General features: G+C 32.6%; 1 protein-coding gene across 1 annotated transcript in view; it reads right to left on the bottom strand.

The window, feature by feature from the left end:
• LOC145326518 (uncharacterized) overlaps positions 1–20,799 on the bottom strand; it is a 42,185-nt gene extending 21,386 nt beyond the window's left edge. The window contains exons 1-12 of the mRNA XM_080169889.1: positions 20,675–20,799; positions 20,152–20,250; positions 15,910–16,018; positions 15,147–15,234; positions 7,658–7,714; positions 6,410–6,510; positions 6,070–6,128; positions 5,644–5,680; positions 4,822–4,876; positions 4,358–4,462; positions 3,196–3,307; positions 2,620–2,686 (exon numbers count right to left, since the gene is read on the bottom strand). Of these exons, the coding sequence (XP_080026015.1) occupies positions 2,620–2,686; positions 3,196–3,307; positions 4,358–4,462; positions 4,822–4,876; positions 5,644–5,680; positions 6,070–6,128; positions 6,410–6,510; positions 7,658–7,714; positions 15,147–15,234; positions 15,910–16,018; positions 20,152–20,171 (810 nt within the window). The 5' untranslated portion in view covers positions 20,172–20,250; positions 20,675–20,799. The remainder of the gene's footprint in view (positions 1–2,619; positions 2,687–3,195; positions 3,308–4,357; positions 4,463–4,821; positions 4,877–5,643; positions 5,681–6,069; positions 6,129–6,409; positions 6,511–7,657; positions 7,715–15,146; positions 15,235–15,909; positions 16,019–20,151; positions 20,251–20,674) is intronic.
• Positions 20,800–21,109: the final 310 nt, after the last annotated feature.

Raw genomic sequence — 21,109 nt, 5'->3', positions numbered from 1 at the left:
GACAGCTTTCCACGGATATCGAGATTAAAAATTAAAAGATTAAAACCAGTTTTGTTACCCCCGAAGGCCTGAATAATAAAACTTATACTAATTTTACGATTCTTATTTTAATATTTGTAATAAATTGTCTGTAATACAATACTATACACAGAAATATTCAACTAACTTTGACACACAGAAACAGCTTAATTTTAGCCTTTAGGATCTCTTATCTTAAGTAATAAGCATTTTTTGTCTGTAGCGAGGATTCAATAACCTCTGAACCGATATAGTTCTCCTTTACAGAGGAGATTCATATAGGTTCGGGGAAGGTTTATAACTATTTTGGGGGAGGGTATCTCCCAGGGATAAGGGATAGGAAACCTGGCCATTTATTAGGTCTTAGCCTAGATTCGAAAGGGATATTGCCACTTAATTAAATTACGTCACTGGCGGACGCTCACAAGGAGCTATTGCTCTTAACCAATAAGGATCGGCCTGTTTTTTATCAACCAATAGGCAATTGGCGGATGCCAATATAAAAAACGCGGCATCTGAAATTGAAGAAAAGATTCTGCTTCTAAATAGAAATAAGAAATAATAAAAAAAGGTGTTCGATCACATCAGCTTCATTATTAAATCTGCCCAGAGTTTTACATTAAAAAAATACCATATATAAAAAACACAAATAGAGGGATTATTTTTTGGAAAGTGGGTAGCTACAAATTATTCATTTGGTAGTTTATAAATGAAATGTTGTATTTTGAATTTTAAAACTTTATACCGAATTGATTGAAACACCTCAATGAACTATAAAATAATATTTTCAAATAAATTTTTTACTCTTTAATGAAAATGCAAACAGCACATCCTAAAATCTGTCTGGCAAACCCAATGATAGCTTTCTGAAAAATTCAAATTACTAGAGTAAATGACAAAAAAAATTTGGGAGACAAAAAACATCATAATGTGATTTTAACAAAAGCCATTGGTTTATAAAAACAAAAAGTTCTATTTTTACCTTAGACTAGCTACCTGAATTTTATTTGCTACACATACACACACACACACACACAGCTATTTCATTAGCGTTGATAATGAACTAATGCTTCATCCTATAGCTGGTTTTTTAGGCCTTTGGCTTGAAATTGGCCTGAAATAATATTTTCCTACGTTTCCCATCCCTTATCCCTGGTATCTCCAACCTCCCAATGAAAATTAACCCCCCCCCCCCCATTAAGCCAGTTAAACTGTAACTATACAGGGGGGGGTGGGTAGTTTATTTTACTAGTCCACAAGTTTCATAATAACGTTCTCTTCTAGGATGGTTTAACTTTGGGGACTTGCATTGAATATTGATTAGTTTGTTTATTTAGTTCATTGTCCAAAAGTTCAAACAACTAGTTGAAATCTGGAGAAGGGGAAATTTTGTGTATCATCATTGGGGATGTACATCAATTTATCGGCCATTGTCTTATCCCTATATAACCCTGGCAATTCTAGTTTGGTAGACAATATCTGTATTGTATCCATGCATGGTGGTTGTATCCAGTCAACTCTTACAGAGTTACTTGTCTTATTTCTTTATATCCCTGGTAATTCTAGATTGATTGGTAATACCTGTATTGTATCCATGCAAGGGGGTTGTATCCAGTCAACTCTTACATAGTTAGTTGTCTTATCCCTTTAGATCCCTGGTAATTATAGATTAATAGATAATACCTGTATTGTATCCATGCAAGGTGGTTGTATCCAGTCAACTCTTACAGAGTTAGTTGTCTTATCCCTTTATATCCCTGGTAATTATAGATTAATAGATAATACCTGTATTGTATCCATGCAAGGTGGTTGTATCCAGTCAACTCTTACAGAGTTAGTTGTCTTATCCCTTTATATCCCTGGTAATTATAGATTAATAGATAATACCTGTATTGTATCCATGCAAGGTGGTTGTATCCAGTCAACTCTTACAGAGTTAGTTGTCTTATCCCTTTATATCCCTGGTAATTATAGATTAATAGATAATACCTGTATTGTATCCATGCAAGGTGGTTGTATCCAGTCAACTCTTACAGAGTTAGTTGTCTTATCCCTTTATATCCCTGGTAATTATAGATTAATAGATAATACCTGTATTGTATCCATGCAAGGTGGTTGTATCCAGTCAACTCTTACAGAGTTAGTTGTCTTATCCCTTTATATCCCTGGTAATTATAGATTAATAGATAATACCTGTATTGTATCCATGCAAGGTGGTTGTATCCAGTCAACTCTTACAGAGTTAGTTGTCTTATCCCTTTATATCCCTGGTAATTATAGATTAATAGATAATACCTGTATTGTATCCATGCAAGGTGGTTGTATCCAGTCAACTCTTACAGAGTTAGTTGTCTTATCCCTTTATATCCCTGGTAATTATAGATTAATAGATAATACCTGTATTGTATCCATGCAAGGTGGTTGTATCCAGTCAACTCTTACAGAGTTAGTTGTCTTATCCCTTTATATCCCTGGTAATTATAGATTAATAGATAATACCTGTATTGTATCCATGCAAGGGGGTTGTATCCAGTCAACTCTTACAGAGTTAGTTGTCTTATCCCTTTAGATCCCTGGTAATTATAGATTAATAGATAATACCTGTATTGTATCCATGCAAGGTGGTTGTATCCAGTCAACTCTTACAGAATTAGTTGTCGTCGTTCCACTAAAAATTTCAATAATTAATTTTTTTTCAAACTTCAGATGTACAAATAGATAAATTAATATTACTTGGATCTTAAACCAGATTATCATGTACTCTAATAAATAAAACTTTTCGCTGGCTAAAATAAAGATCACATCCATCCACAACCTTTACCCCATCCCCTCATACTGGATGAACGAACTTACCAATAAATGATATCCATGTTAGCAACCTAAATTTATGACAATTTTTCTCCTGACATAATATTAACGTTTATGGTATATCCATTGATATACAGTCACCCCTTTCCTATGTAAAAAATTCGAAATCCGATGTATAAAGTATCGAATGCACGCAAAAATCCAAACGATCGGAAAACTATTTTAAAAGTAGGAACATACAGATGACAAGAAACATTTGTTAATGAAAAAATACAGCAGTTTCAAGATATTATGGGACAATTCATTATGAATAATTAATTCTACCATTCCCCTCTACAGAAAGTAGACATTCCTGAGATCTAAATTTACCTGAAATTAGTTGGTACTGGATATGGTCTGAGCTCTAAGCCTTGGTCTTCTATTTCCTCTAGTTTATAGCTATTGAAATCATCCAGATTATGTTTAATCGTTCCAAAATCATCTATAATAAAATTGTAACTATAATTATAACTTACTATACATATATGTATTGTACATACAATGTCTATGTATATATCTGGGGTATAAAATGACGGATCTTGGACAAAGTAGCTTCGGACAAAGTAGCTTCGGACAAAGTAGCTTCGGACAAAGTAGCTTCAGGACAAAGTAGCTTCCGGACAAAGTAGCTTCAGGACATTTACTTAAGAAAAGTAGCTTCCACTATTATTAAAGGTCATGGCCGCAGCGCTCGGCCCCCTGGCCTGCCTAGCCGCGGGCGCTCGGCCCCCTATCCTATAACCTAACCTAACCTAACCAAAAAAATGTAAAAACATTATTAAAATTGTAAAAATCTATCAACAACTTTTTGCAAGATCCATGAAATTCTAAACCACCTATGTATTATCAGTTTATGATATTTTTCTTAAATAAATGTTCTGAGGCTAACATAGGTTAGGTTAGGTTAGGTTATAGGCTAGGGAGCCGATCGCCCGCGGCTAGGCAGGCCAGGGGGCCGAGCGTTGCGGCCATATTGGAGACTATTTTTCTAAGGAAGCTACTTTTCTTAAGTAAATGTCCTGAAGCTACTTTGTCCGGAAGCTACTTTGTCCTGAAGCTACTTTGTCCGAAGCTACTTTGTCCGAAGCTACTTTGTCTGAAGCTACTTTGTCCAAGATCCTAAAATGACCCCTTAAAATTAAAAATATACGAGATATAATTCAACCCCCCCTCCTTTAACAACTCTAAGTTGAATTTTTGAGTTGCAAATTACCCCCTTGATTTATTTTTAGTGAAGAAAGGGGCTAATACAACCCAGCTTATATCAACAACGAAATTAATTCGGGAAAAAAATTCCGAAACCTATACGTGCAAGAAGTTCTAAACACCTTCTTAAGTGACATTTTTCAGATTTTGTTGAGGGACAATACATAGTAAATTTGACGACCTTTTTATCTGCCCCCAAATATTATTTTTGATTTATTTTGCTTGTTGAGCTAACCATATAATGTAAATACATATTCTACGAAATTAAATAAAAAAAATTATTTACCTTTAGCAACAAGGGTGAAACTAGTAGCTTCACAAAAGTTGGGTAGCGAGAAATCAAACAATATTTTGTCCGGAGCTATCAATTCATCAACAAAATATGATTCTCCTAAATTAAAAGAAATAATTTTTTTTCAAACTTATGTTAAGTAATCTTAGTAAATTGGTGCCTTCACACAAAGTGTTTGTTGATCACTGATACCCCTCTCTCTTATTTTGTATATATCTAGGGTGCCCTGACCCTTCCGGGCTGCCTAGTACACAATACAACATAACCTAGCCTGACCTACAGTAATTAATAAACGAAAAACTACTTCCTCCCGGCCCTTATTGAGACAACTTGTTTATATAAAAAATAGGGAAGGGAGTTTCCTAGCTCAACAAGCTACTTTAAGCGCCAGAAAATGATCATTTCAAAATTTTGCAATTAGGACTTGATAACAACGGTTATGAAATCTATATTATTACCTGATTTTAGATTGTGGTGTAATTCAACAGAGTTCAGTTTTATACACTCAGGATCCTAAAGTAAACATGGATGACAACATCCATAAAAGCGAAGCTCTAAAATCAGAAAGGAAGGACAAACGACAATGACATTAATTTGTAAGTCTAAACATGTACATTAAATTGTTGCAAAATTTCATAAATACAGGATACAGTAAAACGTCATGCTTTCATTTTTAGGATTTTATTTTTGAGATTCCTTGTAAATAATATTATATTATATATCAGATCATAAAGTTACTACGCCTTCTGCATCGTACCTAACTGTTTTCAGAGTCATCATGCAAAGTTTGGAATCGATGGGACATGTTTAAATTTACGAAAAGAGCTAACCATTACGGACAAACGGACCGACGGTCCGACCCTAATTATAGAAAAGCCTCGCTTTTGAAAATAGAACTGTATTATTTTGAAGTGTAATATTAATACATATTTGTTTTGAATTAAACAAGAATGTAAATGAGTATTAAATTTTGTTAATCTATGTAGTTTATTATTTACGAAAATCAAGAAACTAATAAGTATGGAGACGTAAAACTTTTTCAATTTTATTTCTTGAGTCCAAACTTTTTCACCAATAATTTCTAATCTGCAGAAACGGTTTATCATAATTGGGGGTCAAAATCAATTCATAATCTTACCCTTAAAGACCCTTTTTTGAACACATATTGCATGTTTGCTGTGTATTTAAGTATCATTATGACGTAACAAGTTGACTTCTGACCGACAATTAGAATAAAGAATTGTTGAGTAAGTTTGCTAATGAAAAAAAATTCTTTATACCTCGAATACTTCATTGAATTCTCCCCTCAATGAAGCACTGAAAACAGAAAGAAATAAAAGATTCAAATTGATCCAATCCAAAGCAAAGCTATTATAAAAACTGTTTGGTCTTCTTTGTTCTTTGTCATGTATAACTTTTTATTAAAGAAATTTTTAGCATAACTGTTAAACAGTCTACTGTTCTAATCAAGCTTGCCTTTACAGTAACAGTTAAAAAATAGAAATAAAACTTTTTTTGGAGAAGGGGTTTGGGTTAATCTACACAAAGACTTCCCTTGAATGGTTACCCTTTTTCTTCACTTTTTTCACCCAACCCCCCAAAAAAGCTTTAAACGCCTTAAATCTAAAATATAATGCCACAAACTCTTAATGTACTTTTAACTCCGCTACTTATTAACTTACTTATCTTTTTTATATAAACACTACCTTCCAACATTGAGGATAGATTTTCTTGTTTTGGCATGTTCAGTATGAAATATTGGATTCTAAAAAATAAATTTATCACATTTTCGAGGATTTTTTAAAATTGAATATTTGCTAAAACCGCAAAGTCACTTATTTGCCCTGTTGGTAACCCTAACCCTGTGGGGGAATTTACCTGCAGTGTCATAACTCAGCGTGGGGTTCGTCAATAAATCATAACTTAGTCTGACATAAATCAATAGAGAAATAAACTAAAAGCTACCCAACTCCCCCTTATTTTCAACTTATTAAAAAAATAAGTGGGTGTGGTTTGAGGGCTTAACTGGGAACTTATTTGGAATACCTGGATAAATGTTGCTGGTGTATATGCCTGGACATCAAAGGTGTGGTCGTAGGTTTCTCCGCTTTCAGAATTTGTTAATATCAAATTTACACTTTTGGTCTACAATTTTACATTTTTACTCTTTACTAGCGGCTACACCCCCTAGAGGCCTTTAGGGGCACGTAAATGTTTTCTTTTCAATCTATGTTAAGATCAGCTGTCTACCAAATATGGAGTTAACCTCTTCCAAGTTATCTATAAACCTTCACTGGACCTATAAGAACCTAACCTGTTCATTTGTTAGCGAGATCTTTCGGTACACACACACAGACAGACACTTCTGTACTGTTCAAAATTGGATATAGAAACTTCGTGGAAATTATGACAGATAAATTAATCAGAGAGAGAAAGAGGACGATGGTCTGTTTATTACACTAGCCCCCAAAGTTTTATGATAATGTTTTCTTATTCATGGTTTTACAACTTTGGGGACTTTTGCTGAATTTTTATTGGTTGGTGTTGAGTGTTCAATCGTTTCAACCGCTAGTTTTAATTTACAGATGTGGTAATTTTGTGTGTCATCATTATTCTGATATTATTTCAAGTCTATTTGATGTTTGCGTACTTTAGCAGACATCATAATTACTTTTCCTAAAAGTAAAAGATAACTGTTTCTGGACCTTCTTTTGAGAATCTCTCTCAAAAAAAAAATTTTGACCCCGAAAACATTCTTTAAAAGAATGATTTTTTTATAATGAAGCTAATCTATATATGTATACCCAACTATTGTTATTTCTATGTTATCAATTGAAATATTTGATAATGTTACTTAAACAACGAATAAGAATATTAAAGTAACACCTGCAAGACAACTTACCCTCTAAACGTAATGTACAATGACAATGGCAATGCTAAAACATCATTTTTCTAAAGTATTGAAAAGAATACATACAAAGATCTTTTTCAATCAATTAAAAATTATCCTATTATATAAAGTAGTAAGCGTTTTTTGTCTGTTTCGAAGGATCTCGCTAACCGCTGAACCGATATTGTTCTCCTTTCAGTGAAGATTCTTATAGGTCCTGGAAAGGTTTTAAACTATTTTTGGGGAGGGTGTGTTGACCCCACTCCCACCCAATTTTTTTTACTTACTATTCTAAACTCAAATTTAAAATGGGATGAGGTCGACTTTTCCCCCTCCTATTTTAAGTGCCCCTAGAGGCTTCTAGGGGCGTAGCCGCTGGTATTTTATAAAGTAAAAATGTCCCTGGCATTTTTCAATGTTAATTTCTACATTCTCCCCACGGCCTTCTCTATAAAATCCTCCTAAAAAGAAAAAAATATAATTTTGTTCATAGTCAGCACACAATAAATATATACTTAAGATAAAAAGAAGAGTTTGGCATTTTGTCTGTCTGTTTGTCCGTCCATTCGTCTATCCGAGACTCTATGTCTACTGTTTAAGATATATAGTTAGTATTAGTGAAAATGTATATCTCCTACATAACATTAACAGATAGATTGACCAACTGACTTATAGAGTAGATGCTTATTGGTCAACAAAATCTGTACAAAAAATATTTGTCAAATATCTATATAGAAATTTCAGAGCTGATATGGACACTGGACATACAGACAAAGTAAGTTTTAAAAGAACTTCACTCCTAGAAGTAGAATGGTAAAAGTCCAATATATCATTGCACACACACACATACATTACATACAAAAATAAATTATGTAAATAAATTGTCAATAGAATATTATAAAAGAAGGATGACAACATCAATAAAATCGAAGATCCTAAACAGTAGGACAAACGAATATCATTACTTGTACATTGTCAGAACTGAATAAGCAGTATAAAAATGTAAAAGTCTGAACAAAATTGTAAGTAACTTTGTTGTAAAACTGCTTAAATAGAGGATACTGTTTAAGATCATACTTATATTTTTAGGAATTGATTATAGAGATGCTTCGCTTTTAACAATAATACTTGTTGTAATAGGAATCATTATTAAAAAATCAGACGAATAGGGTTTCTAAATTTTTTTTTAAATATCAACTCCTGCACACCCCTGAACTTAATTAACCTTATGCTAAAAACAATTCCAATACAAGATTAATCATGCACCTCTATTTATTTGTAGATTTTTACTATCATGAATGTTGTCATCCTTGTTTATTTGCATATGCATATTGTATGAAAACTAGGAAATCTAAATAATAGTGAAACTTACAGGGATCTTTGGGATTAGGTAATGTACGATAAACTAATTTACAACGTGCCATAATAATTTTAACAGTTATAGAATTGCTCCTTCTGTAGATATAAATTAGAAGTAGAGAATTTTTTATCGAGATTAATCAAAAAGTTTATAAGCAAACTATTGAGAGAATGTGTTTCTAAAATTGGATAGCAGAAAATTTTATAGACCAAGGTCCCCTTTCTCTCTGATGCGCTGAAAGCACATTATAAAAAGATACAATGGTATAATTACACAAAATGACGAGTGACTCCCCCCCCCCCCCCCACCCCAACATAATCTTGTGTCATATTCTGTTGAAGTGTTATTCCAAACAAAAAAATCTACGGATTTTATATATTAAGTTCTGTGATAAAAAAAAACTAGAACATAATTTTCTTCTATCTATAATACAAAGTAGAACGATGTCTGTCCGTCTGTCCGTTTGTCTGTCTGTCTGTCCGTCTAAAGCTTAAGATCTCAGTAACCGCTGAACCGATTGGGCTATACTTTTCAGGGATTATACCTACTGATCCTGTGATGGTTTTAAGCTATTTTCCTGGGGGGTGGGACACCCCCAACCCCCCCCCCAAAAAACTAAAAAATCCTTCCCCCTCCCAATTTTTTTTTTTTTTCTGTAGGAGATATCCTTGGTCCTTTTTTTTGCAGGAGATTTCCTTGGTCCTTCTTTTTTTATCTCTTGGAGCAAAGCCCCTAGAGGCTAGGGGCGAAGCCGCTAGTCCTATAATATAAAGTAGTAAGTTTTTTTTGTCTGTAACGAAGGATCTCGACAACCGCTGAACTGACATGGTTCTCTTTTACAGTTAAGCTTCATATTGGGCCAGTAAGGGTTTTTAACTACTTTGGGGGAGAGTAGGTCCGCCCTCCATAGGAAAATCACCCAAAGAACAAAATTACCCCCACAATTTTTAAATACTTTTTCTTTAAAACATAAATTGAAAATTTGGAGTTTGACCTACCCCTCCCCCACCTTATGTGCCTCTAGAGGCTTCTAGGGGCTGTAGCCGCTATTCTTATATATTTTATTCAGGCATTCATATATAAATAGGCTGGACAAAATAAATAGTTTACTTATTTTTAAAGGCATTTGAAGAATATGGCCATTTTGGCTCTGCATTTGTGGAAAAAAATTAAAATTCACACTTTTATAGTTATGTTAATTTTGCTGAATAAATAGATATTTTGAATACACATTTCTGTAGTATATTAAAAGCTTTTGTGGTTAATTTAGTTTATGACGTAAAAAATTATGATTATTCCTTTAACCGCTGAACATATATGGGTCCCCTTTACAGTGCAGCTTCTTCAAGGTCCAGGAAATGTTTAATACTAATTTTATTTCTCGTATTCATTCGAATCCAGTGGAAAGGAGCCGGTTCTCATTCATACGAAAAAACTATGTCTAGCATCGTATTATATCCAGCTTTCTACGAATGAAAAAATGTACAATTGTACATTCTATATCCGCGGTAAACTGTTTATAAGACGATACGAGAAATAACTATTACTTTTCATTTAAAACTAAAATTGAAATTGGAGGGTGGACTTTTCTTTCCCCCCTTGCCTCTAGTGTCCCTGGAATCCTGTATGGGCAGCAACTACTAATAAATAATTGCCGAATATTTTCTTTCGTGAAATTATCCCTTCCTCGGAATTTTCAAAATATGAAAAACTGCAATTTAATTTGTTTTGTTTTTTAACAGCACAACTATTTTATAACAAAGGTATGTACGAATGAAAATAAATAAGACTTACTCTCACTCATCCCATTCATTTTTATAAACTATGCGACATACCAGACGAACCCCAATCTGTCCTACTCTGAGAAAGACGATTCCAGTGACGTCATATACGTTTAGGGAAGGGGGGAAGAAAATCTCTTCCCCTTTCTCCCATCTCTTTTGAAGAGATTTTCTTCACCCTCTTTCCTTTTTCTTTCCCGAAACGTATATGACGTCACTGGAATCGTCTTTCTCAAAGTAGGACAGATTGGGGTTCGTCGACATACCAACACACATGCAAGTAATAGGATCTATGTGAAAAGATCACGCTGATACGGTTCTCCTTTACTGTCCTGGAAAGGTTTTTAAATATTTTGGGGGATTGTAGTACCACCACCCTCCAAATACATATCACTCAAAAAAAAAGAAATACCCCAAATATATTTCTAAGTGCTGCCGATAGAATGTTCACTAGCATAAATAAAATATTTCAAAGTGCTAGTCTTCTAGGGCGTAGCATCTAGTATACAGATAATGCATCATGATAGTGTATATCTACTAGCGACTCCTCCCCTAGCATCTAGAGGCTCTATATTGGAAGGAATTTGGAGGGCATAAAAATAGCCTAAAACCTGAACTTTATAAAAATGTAATAGGCTAAGGCCATCTAGGGACCTATAAGAAGCTTCCATATAAAGGAGGACCACATTGGTTCAGCGGTTAGCGAGATCCCTTCCTACAAACAAAAAAGTATACTACTTTATATAATAGAAATATAGAAGCTTAGCTTTACTTTAACATTACTTTTATTTACCCTTTATTAACTTTTTCTGTATTAAAGTATACAGTTTTGTCTTTCTACAAAGTAAGTTTATACTTTTTATTACCACTCTACTTATGGACATACAATTGTCCTTGTTTAAATGTATAATATGCAACTACATGCTAAATCTAATAACCTAATACCAAACATATCCTTTTTCAAAACAATTAATCACTAATTAGGCAAAGTTTTAGATGACGTACAGTTTTTAAAAAGCGAAGCTTTTTACATTTAGGTTGTTCGGTCTGTTCGTAACGAATTGCTTTTATTAATTTTTTTTAAAATTGTCCAATCGACAATGAACTTGGCATGATGATTACTATAACAGTTAGGTAAAATTTAGAATAGTTATTTCTCGCATCGTATTATAAAAAGCTTTCCGCGGATATAGAATGTACAATTATAAGATTAAAACCAGTTTTTTAGCTGGTGCCTTCGGCACCTCGGGGCTAAAAAAATAGTTTTAATCTTATGATTGTATATTTCTATATTCGTAGAAAACTGGATAAAATACGATGCTAGAAATAGTTTTTTTCGTATGGATGAGAACCGGTTCCTATCCACCGGATTCGAATGAATACGAGAAACTCTATTATCAATTCCAGAAAATCAGTATATCCATTTTAAGAATATTATTTTTTAACTCTTATAAGATTTTATTTGTTACTAGCGGCTACGCCCCTAGAGGCCTCTAGTGACACTTTGAATGTTATTTTTTAAATATCTAATTACAGAAATAATTGGTTTATGTTTCGTTGGAGTCTCTTTTTCGGGAGGGGAAATTTTTTTCTAGGGGCGATTTCTCCTGAAGATACTTTAAATCTGTCCGTATGTCCCTGAGTACAACGCAATGGCACTACATCAATCGAATTTATTTAATTATTCCACTATACCTATAATTCATTTTTATTAGCAATATATTCATATATCCCCCAAAATAGTTATAAACCTTCCCGGGACCTATGAGAAGCTACCCTGTAAAGGAGAACCCGATCGGTTCAGCGGTTAGCGAGATCCTTCACTACAAACAAACAGAAAGACACACAGACAGACAAACAAACAGACAGACATCGTTCTACTTTGTATTATAGATTACAAATATCCAATTGACTTCATCTAAGGTATATTCATTCCAAGAGCAATTAGGCATAATAACAAAACATAATTACACCTTAAAGTGTAATTTTATCCCAAAAACATTCTGTATTTGAATTATTTTGGTATATGCGTAATTTTGAAGCCTCTAGGGGCATTGCCACATGTAACTGCTATCATAAAATTTAACCTAACCTCCTAAATATCATAGATGCACTTTCTAACAACAATGCAATCTGTAAAAATGTATAGCATATCTGATGGATAAATTGAACTAATTTAGGGTGTTTTTACTGCTATTATTGGTTAAATTAAGAATACAGATTACCCAATTAAAAGCATCAATTAGGAGCTTGGATTTTAAAAACAAGTACAATATAACTAGTAGAACGAAGGCTAAAAATTACATAAAAGTGTACACCGACAAACCTCCTACTGTGACAAACGTCCTAATGCGACAAAAGTCCTAAACCTCATAATGCGACAAACACCCTAATACGACAAAAGTCCTAAACCTCATAATGCGACAAACGTCCTAATGCGACATTTCTTTAGTAAAACGTCCTAAAATTTTTAAAAATTATGAAATAAAATTTAAGGACAAAATCCTCTCATTGTAAAAGTATTTAACAATATAAAATTCAAAATGGCGATAAAACACAGGAAAATGTTTTTAAACTGAAATTTAATTTTTTGATAACTTTAACCATAGGCTAAATTTTAAAAATCTGTCCGATAATTTTCCCAAAGTCTGTGTTTGTTATTATGGTAAACCCGATACAACCGTGCATTACAAAAATAGACCTTTATTTTTTTTAATTAAAAAAATATATATTTCCTCTTATTTTAGAACATTTCTAAATCAAATTTGGAAGATTTTTTTTTTTAAATTTAGGAGGTTTACTTAGGAAATGTCGCATTAGGACGTTTGTCGTTTAGGAGGTTTGTCGTTTAGGAGGTTTGTCGCAGTAGGACGTTTGTCGGTGTACCCATAAAAGTCATAATGTGTGTCTGTGTGTACCGAAGGATCTCTCTAACCGCTGAATTGATATTATTCTCCTTTATAGTATAGCTTTTCATAGGTCCTAATAAGATTTATAACTATTTTGTGGGAAGTTACCATTCTCATATCAAAATAAAATGGTTACAAAAATATATAACCATTTATAAAAATAAGAGCGATAACCATTTCTGAATCTTAGTCTCTCTATAATGTAGTTACTTATTCTAAAGTTTCTACACACAAATATAAAGTTACCGTATTATAGTCTATTGTTCTTTTGAATTTGAATCAAACATTTTTGGAAGGGTTGAAAAAAAAACAAGCCAACATCTTAAATCTCCATGGTTAAACTTTTTTTTACTATTGACAGATTTATGTTGATTACATGCAGTTGGGGTGTCAATACACAACTACAAACATATTTTATTTTTAAACAGCAAACAAGAAATCATTCGAATCCGATTAATATCCGGTGGATTAGAACCGGTTCTCAGACATACTGAAAAATTATGTATACCATCGAATTATGTCCAGTTTTCTATGAATATAAAAATTTACAATCATAATATTAAAACCAGTTTTTTAGCCCGTGTTTTCGGAACATTTTTATATCTCCGGAAATATGTAAATAGTACGATGCGATAAATAATTATTTTAAGGTGATAATTGTAATAATTAAGAAAGTGTTCAAATTTTAGATAACTATTGTTAAAGTTAAGTTGAAAAAACAAGGTACAATTTTTTAAACTAAGATTCGTATTAGATAAACATTAAACATACCCCTCCTCGGGCTTACCTCCCCTCACCCCTCTTCCCTTCCAAAAAAAATACCCGAAGAGTAAGGAAATGAAATATTACTAAAACAAATACTTGCAATAAAAATTAAATTTTGCTAAATTTAAATTGTTTGATAGATTATAACAACACCCATGCACCCTGGTTTAAGTTTTAGTGCAGTATTTTATTGCACCTTTCAGACAGATTTTACCAGGGATCTAAAGGGATAAGACATTGGCCAATAAATTTATGTATATCTCCAATGATGATAAACAGAGCTATCCCTTCTGTAGATTATAATCGTATGAACACTCATCTTAATGAATCAACCGATCAAAATTCATTAAAAGTTCCCAAAGTTGTTAAGCTAACGAATAATAAAAATTTAACCTAGAAATGTAGACTAGTGTAATAAACAGCCCAATGTCACTTTCCCTCCCTGGATTTTACACCTTATTCTAGTATGGCCTATAAAACACCTAGTGTATAAATAGAACAAAATTTCTAGTTATTTAAACATCTTAATTTCTAAAGAATAATGATGAATTCTAATATTCGGGTGTTTCTATAAGATTATTGGTCATAGATTACCCCCCCCCCCCCCCATATAAAAAAGCTTGGACGCCCCTGTTATTGGTTATGCTGTCCGACTGCAAACCAGACGGTTATTACAAATAAATAGTTTGGGCTTAAAGCTTCATGTTTATGATAAAGTTTAGATTTATCTTTACTTTTGTCTTTAAGTTTTATATATATTAACTATATAACACAATGCTGCTCGCAAAGCTTTATGCAACACGTTTTACAGGTTCATATTTTTAAAAGTTATTTATTGCATCGTATTATAAACAGCTTTCCACGGATATTAAAATGAAAAATTATGAAGGCCCAAGCATATAAAACTAGTTTCAATTTTATGATTTTTATTTTGATATTCATGGAAAATTGTCTGTAATACGATGCTATACATGATTTTTCAGTCTGACTGAAAATCATTTCTAATCCAGCGGATATTACTCGGTTTCGAAGCCATACTGGAAAGCTTTTAAAAACCTGAAATTATCTTTTTTCTCACCTTCTATGAAAACTTGAAACTTGTATTGATCTAAACACTCCTGGGGTATAATATTCTTCCAATTTATATCAACTAAACCTTCCTCTAACTAAAATAATAAGGATATTTTACATAGTTTATCCTTTAAATAAAGTAACAGGAAGGATCTCGCTTACCACTGAACCGAAATGATTCTCCCTTACAGTGTAGCTTCTCATAAGTCCAAGGAAGGTTTATAACTATTTGGGGGCTGGGTACCATCAGCCTCCCCAAAGAAATCACACATGGTCAAAAATAATCCCCATCCAATTTTTTTTATTTTTTTTATTTTCAAAGCTAGTTGTTTCATATAGTAGCGAAGCTACTCTATAAGGAGTTGTGTATGTCTGTCCTTCTGTCAGTTATGCTATTACTAAAAATTCAACATATAAACATAAACAAGTAACGAAGTCACTCTACCCATGGAGCTTTCGAACCTCCTTTCTAATCGGTGAATGGCATATATAATACGTGTGAATAGGGATATGAAGAGCAAAATTCGATAACGGAAATAAGTCAGGGATCCAAAAGTATAAGACAATGGCCGATAAAGTAGTGTATATCCCCAAAGATGATACATAAAATTCTGTAGATTTAAATTGGTGGTTGAAACGTTTGAACACTCAGCATAATGAACTAACAAATCAAAAAATCAATAAGTCCTCAAAGTTGTTAATCCAACGAACACGAAATTGTTAATATAAAACTTTGGGGACTAGTCTCTCTCTCTCTCTGTGAAAGATACCTGTTTAATTTTTGGAAGACAAGGAGGGTTACAAAGCAAAGAACAAGTGCTGGTGCTGGCTGTACTATCAAAGAGGCAGGATAATGCCGTTATAATTAACAACCTCCACCTAAAACATAAATTAGTTGCTGTCTATAGTGCCCTAGCAAAATGGGGATAAATGTCACTGCTTTTGGCCTATCTAGTCTATTGATGTCAGGAAATACCAAATACCCCATTTATTTTCTAGGGGGTTTCTTTCTCCCTTCCCTTTCTCTTTCCCTCTACTATGACGTCAATAGAAAAGGTAGGCCAAAAGTGGTGACATCTATCCCCATTTTCCTAAGCTCTAAAGACAGCTTCTACAAATTATTAGGTTAGCAAAGTGTTGGTGACTACTCTATTCTTACTGCCGAGTAACAAGGGCTCGGCAGCCGGGACTAAGCCACAAATTTAAACCCGATTAAATGAATAAAAAAAATTGAAAAGAGGGATTGCCATATTTGAGTTAGTTTTAAATAATCAGCTGATTTTTTAAATTGTAAAAGGTTGATTTCTCTGAGGCTTACAGGCGGATGACGTGCGGCTGCCGAGCCCTGCGAGTAATCAAAAGAGAAGATGAATTTCAAATGTATTATTTAGAAATAGGAATGTGAAAATCTAGATATATTAATGGATGGATGGATTGAGAAATAGGATGAACGATGGATAAATGAATAGATAGCTGAGTTGGTTAAACTACATTTTAATAGAAATGGGTCTTTGGTTATACATTAACGACAAGTTAAGTTACTATCAATTATTCCAAAAACTTTTATAATAAAGCTAATCTAATCCTCATAAGAAAAGAATTAAAACTAATGTTAAATGTAAATATCTATTGCCCATATTAGCATGCTGGGTAATACATGTTATTTTAATAATCTCTACAAGAAATACACGCATTGAAATTCAAATATAATAAATCCTTATAACAAAATAGCAGGATGTCTGTCTGTTTGTACCGCTGAACCAATATGAGCTAACCCCCAAATCTAATTTAAAAAATGGACATCGAATTCAACTCAAAGGATGAAAATTAAACCCCCTCCCTTTTTATGTGGCTCCTAAACAAAATAATGATTTCCTTGCTATTTTGTTTTGTCAGGTGCGTGACGTACTAGGCCCTAACAGCCACAACCCATGAAATATAAACTTATTAAGATATCAGTAAACTAAACCTATGGCAACCTATAAGCTAAATGTTTTAGGAAGTGATCAAACTTTTTCAAAGATCAGTTTGCACTTTCTAAATTTTTAATTCTGTATTGGCAAAAATTCTAAGACTTTCATTTACAAACACTATGCAGTGTAAACATTATGTACTACAGGATGGCTAGAAAATTTAAAACACAATACAGTGTATTAAACATTATGTACAGGTTGGCTAGAAAAGTTATAATCACAATACAGTATGTTAAGGGTGGCCCAAAAATTTATATACACAATGCAGTGTTAAACATTATGTACAGGGTGGCCAGAAAATTTTAGTCAACCATAAGGAATTTCAAAAATATTACCCTGATCCTTGCAACTTGTAAATATATTATCGCAAAGTTTAACATTAATTGCGCGAAGCATCAGAAAAATATAAAAAAAAATTCCCCACCTTTTATCACAAAATCATGTGGGATGTATAGAACCCAGTGAATGGTTCAGGGGGGGGGGGGCTAGGTTTTTAGACCCCCATTAGGAAAAAATATGAAATATATTTATTTCAAGGAATTTTATATACTTATTGTTTTATAAACACCCTGAAAATAGTTTACATATTAGGAAATCACGTTTCCTCAAAACAATTCCAATCCATGCATTTTTTTATTACTTGTGTAATTACTAATTTATATTAATTTACTTTTTTTTATATAATCAAGTATGCCTATGATCTAAGCCCTGATAAAATAAAAAATCTTGACTTTAACAAAGCATTAGAAGTTAACAAAATACTGAAATTTTCCATAGTTATCGGTTAAGCCCCCTAGAGGCCTCAAGTGGTACTTGAGGTGGTTGGGAGATTTAATAAGGTCCCTCCATTTTTATTTTAGTTTTAAAAGAAGAAAATAAATGTAATAAATCTATTAAACTTTCCAGGACCTGTGAGAAGCTACACTGTAAAAGAGAACCGTATCGGCTCAACGGTTGACGAGATACATCGGTATAGACAGATACAGAGATCCGGTTGCTTTTATATAATAATAATGTTCTTGCTGAATGCGGTAACTTAAACTGGGTTAAAAGCTACAAAAATGACATCTTTTAAAGGTTTAAATACCAACATTCTAAACATTTTGTTTGCCTTTTCGGATGTACAGAAAACGTGCATCATTCAAGACTTTAGAATGGATATTTTTTGCCTTTTGTTCATCACAAAACTAGATCTATAGTACATATAAATGTATATACAGATAACCACATGCCTCCTTTTTCCAAGGACCTTTTTCTTCTGCTAGCAAATTGTTTTCTGCTACCTGGCTGTGTTAGTATTCCTAACACTGTTTGTTGATTTTCAAAGATTAATTGAGAGTCGGCACAAGGTCCTTGGAACGGGGACATACAGTTATTTAACCCCTTGTCCCTCAAGTGTTTTACTTTATTATCAGGAATGTATTATAACCTACAAGCCCAAATCTAATGCTTATAAAAGAGCTTTGCTTAATAAAAAAAATCAAGTAAAAATTTTTGAAAAATAAGCCATAACGGAATATTCATTAAATAAATTTGCCAAGTTAATCCTGGTAATTATTTCCTATTAAAAATTTTAAAGAAGTAAAAAATGTTTAAAAACAAATATTTAGCAATTTCCATTAAATTTGATCTTTTGTGGTACCTGTTTTTTAGTAACATTATTTGTTATTGACAAAAATATTCTTTCATCATATTTAATATAATTTTTATCTCAATCTTTATCAATTATAAGAAGATTTTTATATGAATATATGGTACTTTTTGATTTAAATTTGAAAGATTTTCAAGCTAAAAAAAAGGTAGGAAAACGCGCCAGTTTAAATGTAAAGGAAACTGCTTTAAATTGCAATAAAAGGAAATAAAAGTTTTAATTTTGTTGCAATAGTGACCAATATTTGCATTTCTCAGCTCAACATTTTTAGCAGTGCAGCTTCTATATAGCTAGGGTATTACCATACGTCTGTCAGTAACTCTGTCTTTAAACTGTAAATAAACTCAATTCAACCAGATAAAAGGGGATGACTAATGAGATTAAAACCGCATTAAAATAACAATTTATAACTCTTCTACCTACATATACTAACAAGGATGACAACGTCCATGAAATAAAATGATGAAACAAACGAACATGAAAACTTATAGTGTCAAAACTTAATAAGAATAATATTAATGTAAAGATATAACAAAATTGTAAACGAATAATAATATGCTGCCAAATTGCGTAAATATAGGATTATGTTTCTTCAGAAATCAACGTCCAAAGTTTGAAATCAGAGAGAATTAACTGTAACGTATGGACGTACAGACAGATATATATCAAAGTATTATCATAAACATAACTGATTTAAAATGACCAGACAACTTCTGGACAAAATTGTCCTTGGCTGTATTTCCTAATGTTTATTGCTTATTTATCAACTTTATACACACATGTTTTAAATTACAAAGCTTTTCTATATCTTGGTGTGTCCGTCTGAAAGTCAGCCAGTTTTTTTGCACAAGCGAACGTTCTTGTTGATTTTAGATAATTCATTTTGACGTAAACATGAAACAAACTATGAATTTTTAGATTTTTAAACATATATGATAGTTATGAATTGCGAATTAAAGAACAATACAAATAATAGGATGCTAATATTTGAGATAAACTAATAAAATAAGATAAATCAATTATGTACATTTGATGCATGAAACATATTTTGGTTTTTGTTTTAATAGAATCTCATTAAGATCATTTATAAATTCAGAATATAGACCCATTTTATTTATAATTGATATACCAGATATTATTTTAATAGTGACATCCCTGAGCTCATTTATCTCAAAGAAATTTTTTTTTAAATTTCTGGTACCCCATTTTTGCCAAAAATAAAAAAAAAATTTAACTTACATTGCTAATCCTTATAATCGCGCGTTCTAACTGCAAAAGTTATAACATGGGTACACATTCGGAAATTTTAAGGGAATTTTCACAGTGAATGTTATATGGAGGACGGACAGTAACAAGTTATAGAGTAGATGCGCTACTAAAAATTTTACCTGGAAGGTCTAAGCTCCATCCTGTTGATGGAAGGTCCAGGCTTGATTAAAAAAAACACCAAGATTTGATTCACTTCAAACAGACAAGACAATTCTAGACTTAAAAAGAAATATTTAATTTAAGTAATATCTAATGTCTAAATGATAAAAAAGGATAAAAAAAGGTTAAAAAAAGGTATATTCAAGGTCTCTTATATTTCTATTTGTAATTGAATGATATTATGAAATATTACTGGCATTTAGCATCTTTTAAGATCTTTGGTTGCAAATATGTTCTTAAAAGTCGCTCCGTCAGTCGATCTGTCTGCTGTATGATTCATGTCCAATCGTCTCATGTCTCGTATAAAAGTAACAAGGGAGGTTTTAGGCTATTGACCCTTGGTTACATTAAAAAGATAAAATACCCTTTCTCCCACAAAAATTGGGATGGGGGAAAACACAATTTTTAGGACTAACTTACTAAAGGATTGCTAGGGGCGCAGCCACTAGTTAACAGAAAAAGAACAGAAAATTTTTCTTTTACCCTGAGAAAAGTTGGTTTATGTAGCCAATCAATACAGGTTGGGATATAAATCCGTTGGTTGCCGCTGAATAAATCACATTTCTGAGTCCTAGGTCAGAGTTATGTGACTTCAGCAACAATCTAATTTATCTGAAAAAAAGGATCTACTGCAGTTCACGGTAAAATATTGCTGGTAACGAATATTGCTAAAAATCTATGGATTTAAAAGGCTGTTAGCTGCCAAACGGCTGGACGTACAGATCATGCCCTCACACTGTTTTAAGCAGCACAAGAAGGCCTACAAATAATCTGGAATAGCCATAAATCAATAATGCATAATTATCTCGCAGTGCAGAGAAATGCGCGAAAAAGGCCTATTTTATGCGTTTTTTCTTCAGTGAAGCTTTCCCTGTGCATCATTTGATCTTGGCTATTCCAGATTATTTGTAGGCCTTC

The sequence above is a fragment of the Acartia tonsa genome, chromosome 8 (assembly GCF_053477335.1).
Source record: "Acartia tonsa isolate MP-2025a chromosome 8, ASM5347733v1, whole genome shotgun sequence".
In the NCBI taxonomy this organism is placed as follows: domain Eukaryota; kingdom Metazoa; phylum Arthropoda; class Copepoda; order Calanoida; family Acartiidae; genus Acartia; species Acartia tonsa.
The sequence above is the reverse complement of the archived record's forward strand: the minus strand, read 5'-3'. Positions and strand labels throughout refer to the sequence as shown.